This window comes from Medicago truncatula, chromosome 3, assembly GCF_003473485.1.
Source record: "Medicago truncatula cultivar Jemalong A17 chromosome 3, MtrunA17r5.0-ANR, whole genome shotgun sequence".
Taxonomy (NCBI): Eukaryota; Viridiplantae; Streptophyta; class Magnoliopsida; order Fabales; family Fabaceae; genus Medicago; species Medicago truncatula.
Window position 1 is genome coordinate 51,855,877 of NC_053044.1, and position 14,653 is coordinate 51,870,529.

At 33.9% G+C, this 14,653-nt stretch overlaps 1 protein-coding gene and 1 pseudogene across 2 annotated transcripts; both read right to left on the reverse strand.

The window, feature by feature from the left end:
- Window positions 1-981: 981 nt before the first annotated feature.
- LOC11433910 (conserved oligomeric Golgi complex subunit 2-like) lies at window positions 982-9,224 on the reverse strand (annotated as a pseudogene).
- Window positions 9,225-11,961: 2,737 nt separating this feature from the next.
- On the reverse strand, window positions 11,962-13,489 carry LOC11433494 (reticulocyte-binding protein 2 homolog a). Of its 2 annotated transcripts, XM_039831817.1 has the most exons (3): window positions 12,989-13,489; window positions 12,181-12,681; window positions 11,962-12,093 (listed from the first exon to the last, which is right to left on the reverse strand). In XM_039831817.1, the coding sequence occupies exons 1-2, from the start codon at window positions 13,321-13,323 to the stop codon at window positions 12,204-12,206; spliced, it is 813 nt and encodes a 270-aa protein (XP_039687751.1). In that variant the 5' UTR covers window positions 13,324-13,489; the 3' UTR covers window positions 11,962-12,093; window positions 12,181-12,203. The 2 variants fall into 2 exon arrangements, with proteins under 2 accessions (XP_039687751.1, XP_003603204.2); XM_003603156.3 differs by having other exon boundaries at window positions 11,962-12,681.
- Between the last annotated feature and the right edge of the window lie 1,164 nt (window positions 13,490-14,653).

The following is a 14,653-nucleotide window of genomic DNA, read 5'->3' on the forward strand; positions in this document are numbered from 1 at the left end:
ATTCAAGATGATGTCCGTATGACATGGTCAGAAACCAAAACACCGTTTTTGCGATCAATTATAATCCACTAGAAAAAAAATTGGAATTAGTGGTATATATACATATGATTTGTTGGTATATTGTATATGATTTCTATTTGCATTATTATATGTGAGATTTTAGAGATGGTCACAGAAAATAACACAGGAAAATACGTTTGGCCCTTTAAGATATTTCACAAAGAGTGATATTCTCTCAAATATGATATTGAATTTGTTCAAGTGATACCTGTTTCGGATACTTTCTTAAACTAAAAAATTTCAACATTTGCTCTCTTGTTGTCACTTCCTTCGATTCATTGCACAATTCTATGTTATACTCCTCTTTCTCTTCATTTGGTTTTTCATATGCTTTAAACGATATATTGGATTCAATGTCACATTCTACTAATTTGTCAATAATATCTAATGGTGGAGTTGGCATAACTTTTAGAAGGGAACCATATACAAAGAAAAATAAAATATATTATTAAAATTAAGGTTAAATATGTTTTTGATTCGTATACATATATCAACTTTTCATTTTAGCTCCCTAAAAATTTACTTTGACTTTGACTTTCCTAAAAGTTTTCAATTATCACTTTTGGTTCCTACTTTTAAGTTAACTCATGTGTAATCTTAATATTATAAGAATAAGAATCTCTTCCAAAAAAATTAAATTTTTTTAACAAAAGATGAATCAAATATTAATTTTTAAGCCCCAAAAAACATTAAAAAAAAAAATGATGATAATTATTTCTTAAAATCTAACAATAGTTATTTAAGAAAGTTGAGCTCCATATCACTTCAAGAAGTTGAATTCATGTCCTAGATAGTTTACCAATGTTTTTTTTTTCAATGTTATGTGTCTTCATATGGCTTAGTTGCAGCCTTCATATCCTTTACATCTCAACAAACATTTAGCATATGCAAACTAAATATAGTCAGCGAATTTCAATCTTTTTTTCAACACAAACTCAAATTGCATTTAAATAAAATTGAAATAATACTTACAATCATCTATTTTTGTCACTACCTTCCTTCAAAAAAAAACAAACTATATTTGTCACTACCTAATTTGTGTAAAAGCCGACTAATTTGTGTATTATAGATTTCATGGTTAAGTTACACAAGAAAATCTTAACCACACAAGACAGCAATCAACCTACAAGCCGCATCACAGATGCAAACTCTTATAATTTAATTGTGTTCTGCTTATCTGCTGGAGCCACAGACTGCCATAATGAACTAAAGGATGCAATATTGACTGCCTCAACCCCTAGCGCAGAGAGATTACGGGCATACTCCTGGTGACAATACGCAAGATGAAGGTTATTATCTAAAAGAAAGAATTCACAGTTTGCAGGACATTGAGTTTAAAAAATCATTTCAAAATCAAGGCATCCATGTCTTGCATGTTGCATGTGCAAGTATCATGCCTACCTGAATATCAAGGAACAACTGCATACACATTCTGTCGGTGTCAGACACATTATTATCATAGATGCCTGAACTTGCCCCTGCTCGTCTCTGCACTCTGTCTAATTTTCTGAAGTGAATATTCTTTCCTTCTTGACTGCTCGTAACCAAAATTTCTCAAGCATTATAAAAGAATCCAAGAGATAAAAATTTCATCAACATAGCAATTTCATCAATGTAGTTTGGATTCTTACCACAATAACAAGGTCGGCAGCTAATTCATAATATCGATCAGTAATCTCAGTTGCAGCATAAAGGAGTATTTCATTTTTGGTTTCACTTGCCAAATATGAGATTTTCTCCCCACCCAAAAACGCCTGCATGGCACCAATATACATACTGAATTATTGAAAACAAATAATCTTTCTCACAAATTATACATAAGTCAAATTTTTTGGGAGGTTCGTCATCTTGATCTCTTGGTTTCCTATTTTAAGAGGGATTCGATGTTATCTTTCCATTTTTTATAGCATGTGTAGATTGTACACAGGAAGAGTGTTCAAAATTGGGCACATGAAATGCCACCCACCATATCAGATTGGATTCAATTTGCATGAGTGTAGTTTCCCTGGCCTCTAACTCAAAAGCTAAGCACAAAAATAAACTCAGTTCCTCAACTTATGTGTGAATATAAATTTTATTTCTAATATAGGGGGATTGAAGCACTACTAAAAAAACTAAATTTAGTGAGGGAAAACGTAAAATCCCTCTCTAATTCCGTCACTAAATTTTGCGACCAAGGAATTTGTGAGGAATTTCATTTTTTCCGTCACTAATTTCCCTCGCTAATTTTGCTTTTTCTAGTAGTGAAGGAAATTGATCAATAATACACAAAATGTCTCTTATATAAAGGACCAAAAATAAACTCAGTTCCTCAATTTGCATGAGGGTAGTTTCCCACCCTGGCCTCTAACTAAAAAGCTAAGCAGAAGCAGTGATACCTACATGAACATGTAATAATCCTGTCGGACTTCCAACGGTTCATAATAATGAGTATCCCACCTAACAGAAGTTGTTTAATTCCAGTAAAAAAACTCGGGATTAACTTAAGATTAGAAAACAAAAATACTCCCACCGGTCCTTTTTTTTAAGAGAAAAATTATAAAATCACATAAACCAAGTACATCAAAGTAGTTATTGCCACTTTATATTCCAAAAATACCCCTTGTTATTCAATAAATGATTTCAATATTTTTCTTTTTTTAATTGCACAAAATATTTAAGAGAAATGATATTTGTACAACCATTTTGTGACAACTTTTGTAACAACTTTCTCTCTCATACTCACATTATGTTTTTACTTTCTCTCTCTTATTGTTTTGGTTTCTGTGCTAATGCCTACTACTTTTCTTTGAAAATTTATGGTTGTTCAAATAACATACCTCGATATTTAAATGCAGACAATTAAAGAAGGTTTATGCAACTGATAGTATCCCGACAATGAAATTTTAATGCCTTGCCAAGAATTTACCACCAAAATTTAACTAAAAGCATTTGTGTGGGTTGCATATCAAGTGCCCCTTTAGATTCTTACTCCATTTTTCTTTGGGTTGAGTATACTTCAAATGCCAAAATTGTTTTAAACAGAAAATTTAAATTTAAATCAAAATTCAAATGTTTTGCAAATTAGGATTTTCCACCAAATGCAAAAGGAAAGACAGCCCGTAGATTGCATATCGACTTCCCCTCTAGCTCCTACTCCATTTATATTTGGGGTATTTAAGAGACATTCTTCATATATATGGCATTAAACCGTCCCATGGTTATCGGTGAATAATCAAGTGTATAACATTAATGACTCTCATTGTATTGGGGAAGATGAAAAATTTGTGAATATAATTTATTACTAATATAGGGGGATTGAAGGAAATTGATCGATAATACACAAAATGTCTCTTAAATAAAGGACCAAGAATAAACTCAGTGTCTCTTATAAATAGGATCGGAGGGAGTAATAATGAAACCAATCACCATGAATGTTTAAGCTTTCTCTACGATCATGCTATCAAACTAAACATCATACCAGAAATATATCACCATCCCATTTTCTTTAGATACAGCTAACCAGTAACCATGAAAAGAAGTAACCAGGGTGAAAATCATATAAACCATAAAACTTGATCGATATCACATACCTTTAAGGGACGTAATACTCCAGCAACATATGGTGAATGCCCAACAGGTAGAGGCTTATTAGTCATCATGTAAGTTGCTGCTATCCCCTTCATCTGTCTCAAGTCCTAGATTATTTTGTACAAGTGAAAATATGAACAAGTTGGAAGGGAAATGGGGGGAAGCAAAGAAAGAAAAAAAAAGTCTAGAAAATTGCAAATATATACATCCCTAGATCTGAATAATGCAACCAATTTAATGAACATTGTAGAATACAACCTACCTCGACTGACTTTTCCACCAGAGACTCCACCACTGCTTTGATGACTAAAGGTTCTAAGGATTTCAAGGATTGACCACTCTCTAAAATGCTCTGCCTTACTGATTCAAGGACATTGGGGGAGCATGAAGATAAAACCTGAACCATGTGTTGTAAGTAATCACCACGAACATGCTCCTCCAAACATCTTATATCATGAATAACCTACAAATGATTTCACGTTATAATTCAGGTAATGGGCAATCATATCCTCGTTTTACATATCTGACAATATTGCAAGCAAGACAATTGTTATTTTATCATGGCACCATTTTTTTATACCAAATCCTTAAACAGAACTTCAGAAAAAGTCTAGTAAAAGTCATAATATGTACAGGTGTGACGTATTTAAAGTAGTAGATCTCCTAGATTTACTTCAAGTCTTCAACACACAGATGTGGGTTAAGTGAGTGTGATGTGATGCATGCAAAACCAAAGTAAAGGCATGATGTATACAAAGATACAGCCATCTATGACTTCTGAAACATCCCTTCCATGCCCAGTGCCGGTGCTTGTGTTATGACTCTTCCGTGCAGTCAGTACAGATGACAGCCAATTTGAGTATCTGTAAGTTCAAAAAACAGGTTGGCTTCTGTTTTGTCAGCAAAAGAGAAACATAAATAGTTAACATTCCACCTAAAACTGACCTAGAAAGAAGCTGCAAGGAAAGGCGAAGGAATTTGTCGGAACAAGAAAGGACAAGAAAATCTTCTTCCAGCACAATCTCAAACTCTCCAACAGAGTTACACTTTGTTTTAGCGTTAAGTCTTGACAATTTGCTTCGCCAGGATCTAAATTTTGAACGGGGACAGGACTGGATGCTGTCAGCACAGAATCAAACGACCCTGCTATTTCCTGAAACCTGAGGCAATTGAAAATATGAGATCCATATCACTAATAATTCAGGTGTTCTTATAAAGAGGAAGCACTCCTCACCTTACAAGCCGGTTTTGTAAGGATGAGTTATGCCCCAAAATTTCAACATGGTATCAGAGCCTATCCAGGATCTACCGTTGTCGGGATTCCGCATTGCCACGCTTCATGCCCATTGGGCCCGGGCCTGAGCATGAGGGGGTGTGTTGGAAATTCCGCCCTGAATATGAGGGGGTGGGTTGGTAATTCCACCTCAGGTGCGTTGGAAATCCCGCCCCGAATGTGAGGGGGTGGGTTGGTAATTCCACCTTAAAATTGCGATGCGATCTGCCCCAAGTTGCCTTGTCTTTGAGGGGGTGGATTTAGTCCCACATCGGTTAGATTGGAAGCTTGATCAGAGTTTATAAAGAGGAAGCACTCCTCAAAGAGAACCTCTCTAAGGATTGAATTGGCCAAGAAGTCAAAGACGTGTAAACCTGAATTTTCTGCACCAAATACCAAACTTTAGATATGTAAATATAATGGTTTGATATGTAAGCATGACTATAAATGACCTAGCTAACAGTACATGCATGTGAAAGGTGGTTTAATAAGTTCTAACTTTTAAAGACCAAGAAGGACTAAGGAATGCCTCGGCAAGGACTGACATGGTCCAAGAAACCAATGCAGTATGACAGATTAAGGCTCATATGGATCCTAAACCTAAAGTGGTAAGAAAAAGTTAGATGAGGTACCAGCTGAAGAAATATCCAATAAAAATTTGCAGTCTTTATAAATGCACTCCTTAATTAATTCATAACTATTTATAAGCCCATCCCCAGATGATCCAGCAGCCACAGCTGATGACTCATGTGGGATAATCTTCTGCATCAATGGAGCAACAACAGTCACTCGAAAAGTTTCTACTGCATTTTTGGTGTTATCAATGAAAGCATATGCACATAAGCAATTGTAAGTTGCAGTTGCATCCCGGTGCTCTAGACCATCTACAAAGCAATGTCCCAAGCTTGCATTTACTAAATAGACTTGCCAAATACCAAACTTTAGATATGTAAATATAATGGTTTGATATGTAAGCATGACTATAAATGACCTAGCTAACAGTACATGTATGTGAAAGGTGGTTTAATAAGTTCTAACTTTTAAAGACCAAGAAGGACTAAGGAATGCCTCGGCAAGGACTGACATGGTCCAAGAAACCAATGCAGTATGACAGATTAAGGCTCATATGGATCCTAAACCTAAAGTGGTAAGAAAAAGTTAGATGAGGTACCAGCTGAAGAAATATCCAATAAAAATTTGCAGTCTTTATAAATGCACTCCTTAATTAATTCATAACTATTTATAAGCCCATCCCCAGATGATCCAGCAGCCACAGCTGATGACTCATGTGGGATAATCTTCTGCATCAATGGAGCAACAACAGTCACTCGAAAAGTTTCTACTGCATTTTTGGTGTTATCAATGGAAGCATATGCACATAAGCAATTGTAAGTTGCAGTTGCATCCCGGTGCTCTAGACCATCTACAAAGCAATGTCCCAAGCTTGCATTAACTAATAGACTTGCATTTTGAATCCTCTTCTCCATATTCTCAATAAAAGGCAGGTTCTGTACTGGTAGAATAGAGAAAAAGAGATGAGCACAGAATGTACTAAGATCTTAACATCTAAACATCAGAGGAAAGTTAAATAAATTCAAAATATATCAACACCAGCAAAACTTCAAGGCATCTAATACTTGGAATGTATCTATAATTCTATCGATAACACTCTGAATGTTACCCATTAATTCTTGGAGTGCATCTAATATGGACTTCTAAAAATGGTAATGGTCCGCTTTTGAACCATCTTTGGGAGGTCCTTGTTAGACAAACCCTACCAAAATGTCATTTTGTTTCTACTAGTTCATCGTGACAATGCTAAACTAAGAAAATTGACAGTGATATGAGATATTTGATCATAGTGAAAAAACCTGGTCGGTTCTAACTAGTCCCTCCGTCCCGTAATAACTGAGCCATTTGTAAAAAAATATTGTCCTAGGAATCTTGACCCATTTCAGTTTTCAATACAACATTAATTACTTTTTTCCAATTATAACTCTAATTAATACTACTTTCACCACTCCCAATTCAACATATTCTACTTTACATTTATGATAAAGAAGAATCCACCAATACTTGACAAAGACACTCAAAACAATCTTTCTCTCTCTCTTTCATTTATACATTTTTCTTAATATGTGTGAAAAGCTCAACTAGCTCAGTTAAATTGGGACGGAGGGAGTATATTCAATAAATAATGGAAGGATTCCTCCAAACAAAGTGATAACGACATGAAACACACACACACAATAGTTCCCTTTCTAGACTTTCGCACTCTGCAGTCCACTGACCCTAACAACTACAGTCAAAGCTAAATGAAAACCCACAGTGAACACAGACAGTACATTAAGGACCTTCAACGACTGGTTAAGTGTAATAATTCAATCATAAAAAATATTTTAATTTGAGTAGTCGTATCTATAAATTACCTGAACATGGCTATCTTTTTATCAAGTTTGTCCCTTTCAGTTTCCTTCATTTTTTTTTTTCTTTTCAGAATGCTAATTAGTCGGTGGTTTGTGTAAATAATAGTAACCCGAAAAATACCCAATACATAGCCTACAAAATAGTATACCCTTCCTCTCACCAAGCTTCAGCAAACAAATTCAACTCACTTTTCAACTAAAATTTTAATGCCAACTAATTTATAAATATTGTTCTAGAAATTCTCGACACAAATATCAAAACACACAAACATAACATTCAAGTATTCAACAAAACAAACCTTTGCATGTGTAACATAAAAATTTAGCCGGTTCATCTCACTGGCATGCTTTGAGCATGCTTTGAGTCTCTCTGAGACTTGTCCCATTCTCAACATGCTGCACAGTAACCCCATTGCTCAACGAACTTTTCTTCAACAAATTCACACCTCCATTTGACCAGTCGGAGTGTACAGTAGGCAGCTCCTTTATTAGTTTCTCCACCTGCAATTTTGAATGAATCTTGAGCCAATGTTTTTTATCTCACCCCTAAGGTTTCCCAAATCAATGCCAGAAATGATTGTCATCAAACAAATCTTATCGAATATTATGTCCAGAAGATGAAAGAGTTCCTTCAGTTTTAGAAACCTTTATTGAAATAAACAACCCTAAACCTTTTTTTATGATAACATCCAACCTAAACTTAAACCTAAACCTATTTCAAAAAAAAAAGAAAAAACTAAACCTAGCAATGGCATTGAAACTAAACCGTAGCTAAAACTAAACAAGTTAACCTAAAAAACAATAGGATGATAATTTTCCTACTCAAACAAATACACCTCCTTTTATCAAAAAAAGAAAACAAATACACCTCCGAATCAATTTTGGAGGCAAAATCAATTCTACTCGAAAGCAATCAAACATCTCAGAATCAATTCCACACTTATAGAATCAATTCTGACCCCTCTAAAAGTGTAACCAAACATACAGGCATGTTTGAATGTTCTCGAGTAGATTTAATTTTGCCTCTAGAATTGATTCTAACTTGAAGTTAAAATTTTGTGCTTTTGATTCTACAATTAATATTTAGCTTGGATTATATTGTTCAACTCACTTTTAAATTAATCTATCCAAGCATAAAACACGTTACATTCAACTCACGTTTAGCCAAAATCAGCTTTACACAATCAAGTATGTTTGGTTCCACTTTTGGAGTATAATTGATTTTCCCTCATTCAAATTTTTCAGTGATCAGAGAATCACAATTATACTATCTCACATCAAAATGCAACGATTCTATTTACAACGTGAATTTAATAATAAGAGTAACAATTAAACACAAAAAATAAAATAAAAGATGCAAGCATTGCGTACCTTAGAAACAAGATGAAACGAATAAAGAAGAAACTCCAAAGTCTCTCTAGCGGAAGCAGCTTGAGATTTCTGCTTCAAACCATTGTTAATAGAAAAAAGAGAAACATCAGCAGAATCTCTAAACTGCTGAATATTCTCCCGCAGCTCCACAAGCGGGTACCACAACATCATCCACATCAACAATGTTTGCAGTAAGATTAGCGAAATCAGAGTAATCGCGATTGATAAGATGAATGAGTTGGTGATTTAGGGATGAAAGGTAGTTGTTGAGTTGTGAACGGAGAGTGTGGAAGGGAACGAAGGTTGGAAGTTGAGAGATGTATGATTCGGAATCGAAGTTAGGGGAGAGGAACGGTTCGGGTTTGAACCAGAGAGGGTCGGAGAAGAGGTTCGTGACGGTTCTGTTATGCGCTAGGATCGGATCCGCCATTGCTGTGAGAAATTATGTCGAGATTGGTTCAGAGAATGATCGAAACCCTTACCAACTGCTGCGCGTTGTAGCGCGAATTGTGCTCATTTGTAACTGCTGCTGCTCTACAAAAAAAAATATATATATATTTTAGGGAAGATTTTTTTTTTTTTGTTTTTGGTGAAAATGATTAGATTAAGTTGTATCCTAAATATTATAAATTTATAAACAAAAAATATCTTTTTTGTTTAATGGAAAAAAAATTATTTTATATAGCTGTATTTAAACAAAGTAAATTATTTTTTAAATATGTGATTTTTATTTCAATAAACAAACACAAAATTGATTCTTCTTGCTATGTTGTGTCCATACAAACCCTCGGCTCGTATGTGCCTGGCTACGTGATGCGCATACAATCTCTTTTATGTATATGGCTACGTGATGTGCATACAAGTTGAGGGTTCACGTATCCTCTAGGTCACCAGGACATGATCCTTGATTGGAGCATTGTTGCCTCGAACTCGGGGACATGCTTAACCTCTGGTACTTGAGAGGGTCTGCGTATGTCATGCTTAACCTTACTCACCCGTTCACATGCCTAATTGGCCAGAGGTATGCCTACATATCTTAAAGAAATAAAAAATACATGGACAAATCAATATATTGAAGATAATTATAAGGGAAATCAGAATTTAGCATATCAAACGCTCTTGTGAATTATATGATCTAAATGCCTAAACAATTTAGATTGTAAATTAAACACTACATGCCTAAAGAAATGCGAACTAACTTTTGATTTTGTGGTGGAGAGCGTCTCAAATGTGATATATTCGAGCAACTTGACTTGAAGAACGACACAATGTAGCAAGGTTCAATTTTTTTGGGGTTTGAGAGGTTTTTCGGTCTATCTTTAAAAATGGATAAACGAGGGAATGGTTCTGAGATGAATTATATATGGAGTAACTTTCAGATTATCTATCTTGATTTTTTTGTTTTGTTTTAGTATTTAATCCAACGGAGGTGAAGTGGAAAATACGAAGGGCGCGTGATGAATTTGTTGAAATTGTTTCTTTTTAGTTTAAAGGATTAAGGTTGTTGTTGTAGTTATCTTTGGGCAAACCAATTTATTGTGATGAGATTACGTGGCGGCGTAGTGATGAGATAATGGTGTAGTGGTTTAAGGGTTGATTAAAGAGTTCTAAGGTTTAATTTGTGTTTTATGGTTTTTTCTAAGTTTTTTTATGAAAAAGATGAAGAAGGAGGAAGAGGAGGAGGAGGAGTGAAAAAGAAGATAAAAGGAAGAACAACAAATAGTTGGTTGTTCCCTAAAAAAAAAAAGAAATAGTTCGTTGTTGTTCGCTATAAGATACAATAGACATACATGATCTAACAATTTCTTTTTGAATAAAAATATGAAATGGTTAAAATTAAAAAATTTAGTAAAATATATGATGAACCGTCTATATAATGTTGAGTGAGAAAAGAGAAGATAAGAGACAAAAATGAACTATTTAACAAGAGTAAGGATTTGTTGACACCAGGTGTCAACGGATTCGTTGACACCAAATCACAACCGTCAATTTTTTCAATCAAAGGCTAATAATTGTTTTTTAAATTGACTTAGGGTGCATATCCTTGCACAGTATTATTCTTTTTAGTTAAAAATAATAATAATAATCAATGTGAGCATAGCTCAGTTGGTAGACTACCTGACTTACTTGAGTATAAAAAATGAGTTGCAATCAGATGGGTTACGGAAGAGAAGATCACACGAATTAATAATTACATACCATTAGATCAAACAAAATAAGTGGTTGAGATTCGTTGACACCTTTCAAAATTACCAAATCAAAATAAAACAAATAACTTAGTTTTTTTTTTCAAGAAACAAGTAACTTGGTTAATAGACCATGTATCTAATTTAGTCTTTACCTCAAAAATAAAAACTAATGTAGTCTTTAAAATATCTAAAGAGTCCCATTAACAATTTTTCAAACATCAACATTTATGTATTTTTAAGTGAAAGTTTTTGGAATCTCAGAAAATTGTATACTAGGGTAGGGGCCAGGGGGTGCATTTGAAGAGAGGTGAGAGAACCAAAGCAGCTCGCATGGAATCGATGATGAATAAATGACGTCGCTTTGAAGGGAAAACAAAAACAAAAAAAGCAAAACTAATTAAAAAACAATGTTGTCGGGGATCAAACCCGAGTCACCCGCGTGACAAGCGGGAATACTTACCATGCAATGTCACAATGTCTTCAACATTTTAATATAATTTCGAATCATTACTTCATGTTATATGTGAATTTGCATTAAATTGATGAAGATATGGTTTAGAATGCAGCAATCACATACGCAGATCATTGAATTGATTTGTTTATATAAATATGCTATCATTTGATATATAAAATCAAATCTATAACTAATTAATCAAAGAATGTATGTAGTTGAGATTTAAAGAAACAGTTACATATAACAGCGACATTTTAGATTAAAGGCGTGTCCGAGTTTGTAGAACACTTAAAAACAAAATGTTAGGTTCAACTTTTAACCAATTGAATAGACTACATACATTTATTCAATTTGGATATTCAAAAACAAGTTCAGTTCAGACTCTTCAGAGGGATAATGATCTTACAACTTATCTGTTGCTTCCCTTATCTACTCCAGTCAATATTGGTTTCCTTTGTTTCACCAATGAAATGTGGCCTTATCCACCCATTCACTCTTTTGTTAAACTAAAAATTTCAACATTTGCTCTCAATCTTGTCTTGTTACCACTTTCTTCAATTCATTGCAGCCTTCATATGCTCTATAAGTTTATTTGAGTTATGCTTTTAACTATATATCTTTGGTTCAATGCAGGCATCCTGACCATTCACTTACTTTTACATCTCAACCAAAGTTCAGGATATGCAAACTAATCATATTAAAACTACATCATTATTGATGGTTGCAGTTGTGACATGCATTCAGCATTTTCTGCAAATGAATGTAGTTGGCAAATTTCAATCTTTCTTTCAACACAAACTAAAACTACATCTATAATAAAATTTAAATAATCCTTACATTAATCTTCTATTCTATTACTGTCACTGACTAGAAAATCTTCGACCTGTTATTTTCTCAATGCTGGAAACAATGGAAGATTCTCTCCGTTTAGCAAAATCACGCTCACGTGCTTTCATCACAGCTTCTCTTTCGTATATTTCACTTTCTTCCCGCCTCCAATTTTCTTCCCTCTGCATCCTTTCTTTTTCCATTCTATCAATCACCTCCAACAATTTATTCTGAAGAACCTCTTGGTGATTAACCACAGTTTTGGTCAATCTTTTAAAGAACACTCTCATCAAACTCATTTCTTCCTTCAGTCTCTTCTTTTGCTTCTTCTTCCTAGCCCTTCTCCTCGAATCATGTTCCTCCACGAACACTTGATTCTGACCAAGTTTGTACACAGCTTCAAGCTCACCAGCAAAGTTGTTGTCGGAAACCAAACATCTCTCGTTGTTTTCCTTTTCATGTTGTTGTTTTTCTGTTGCATCACATAGCACCGTGTTGTTGAATGCTTTCCTGAAAATGCCAACACAAACATCCGTAATGTGAGCGGATTTAATTCATATACAATGTCAAGATAGATATTTTTTTACGTTGTCGAAGAGACTTGTAACCACGAGCTAACCAGATTTGTACATTTATTCTGGGCTCATTGTACAGTTATCAGAACATGTCATATAATGTGGCTCAGAAGAGTTTATATGATGGTGTTAGTTTTATAAAGAACGGTCTATATAACTATATGTTGAGAATGTAATGTATCAAAATTAAACTCAATGTGAAAATAAAAATAATAATAATAATAATAGAAAATGTGAATTACCAAAAAGATACTCTGGCATTGGATCCTTCGCATTCAATGTAACGATTTACAATAATGTCACCCAAAGAATGTGTTTGTTGTTGTTGTGATGGTTGAAATTTATGCTGGTGTACCTCATGTGATTGATAAAAATGTTGATATTCTTCGTGACACCGTTCTTTCTGTTGTTGTGTGTTCTGTAAAGATTGTGAGTAATGATAGTGTTGGAGAATAGGGTGATGAATGTGGTTTGGGGTTAAGATATTTGGAGAGTTGTTGAGAACGGAACCATCATCAAGGGTGAGTTTCTGTTCATGATAAAGGATGTTATTGGCCATTTCATTGTAAGGCTGCATCAGCACACTTAAGATTCAATGCTCTGGTGCTGAAATAGTCTAAACTCAAAACTAGATGATACAAGAAAGAATGGGAAATACTAAATAGTACATTTGCGTTTTTGGAAGACTGAAAGAACCAAGTGGACTAAAAGGGTTGGGTTGGACTTCATGTTCTACTTGTACATTTGCCAATAGACTAGTAGTATTTTTTATAACTTGCCGTACTTGTTTAAGTACAAGAATTTACATTTGGTTGTGTTAAGAAATTAAAGTTAACCAAAATCGAATGATTTGACTTTAGACTTCACCTAAGTTTACCTTAATACAAAAATTTGATTTATTTTCTTAGTTGGATGCATGCAAAAATATTACAAAAAATTAATCATCTTAACTATGTTGATACGACAATCTATTTCCTATCATTTGCAAGACACTCGAAGAATATTATTTAAAAAAGAGAAAAGATTCAAAGTCGAGGAAACAATTTTTAATTAATCTGTCAAAATAAACGAAGGTGTTGAATCCCATAAAGTAAAGCCATAATTATTAACACCATAGATAGATGGGATGTTGTAACACGTAACAAATCAAGACCATCCAATCTAAAACATGTGATTGAGATCGTTTAGAAAGATTTTATAACTATATTAATTTGAACCGGTCGAATTTTAATTAATGATCGAGATCTAATAATATGAAAATTGCGTGCTTTATTACACCACCGAATCACGATCGAGTTAAATGTTGCCTTTGTTGATCCTTGCTTAGGTTACTTTTGTTGTGCTGTCATACAATTAATGTCTTCTTTTGGCTTATTTATTGTTGGCGTCTTTAAGTGTACGCAAGAGATCAACTTATTTTGCCTGATATGGCGAAGAACCAAAAAACACACCACTTGAAATGAGCACCTGGGAGGGAAAACAGCAGTGGAGAAATTTCATGATGAATAGCATCTCTAATGTTTGTTGGGGAGTTTAGATCGTAGGAGTAACAACGGACTAAATGTTTTAGGATCATTAGAGAATGAGACACAACTTTTCTACCTAAAATCTTAAAACATTGAGTATATAACTCATCTCTTTAATAAATTTATCTTTTTTTTATTTATTTATAGGCGACATCTGAATTAATCACTTACACTTTAAACGTAAAAATAAATCATCAAATTTAAAAACATGCAAAAACCATTTAAAGCATTGCAGCATCTAAGCTAGAACAACCATCACACTATTTAAAAAAAAAAAAAAAAAAAAAAAAAAAAAAAAAAATAAAAACTTAAAAGCTAGAGAATTCTGTCTGTAATTTATCATACACTTTTTTTTTAATCAAACAAGTTTGTGTTTTTTTA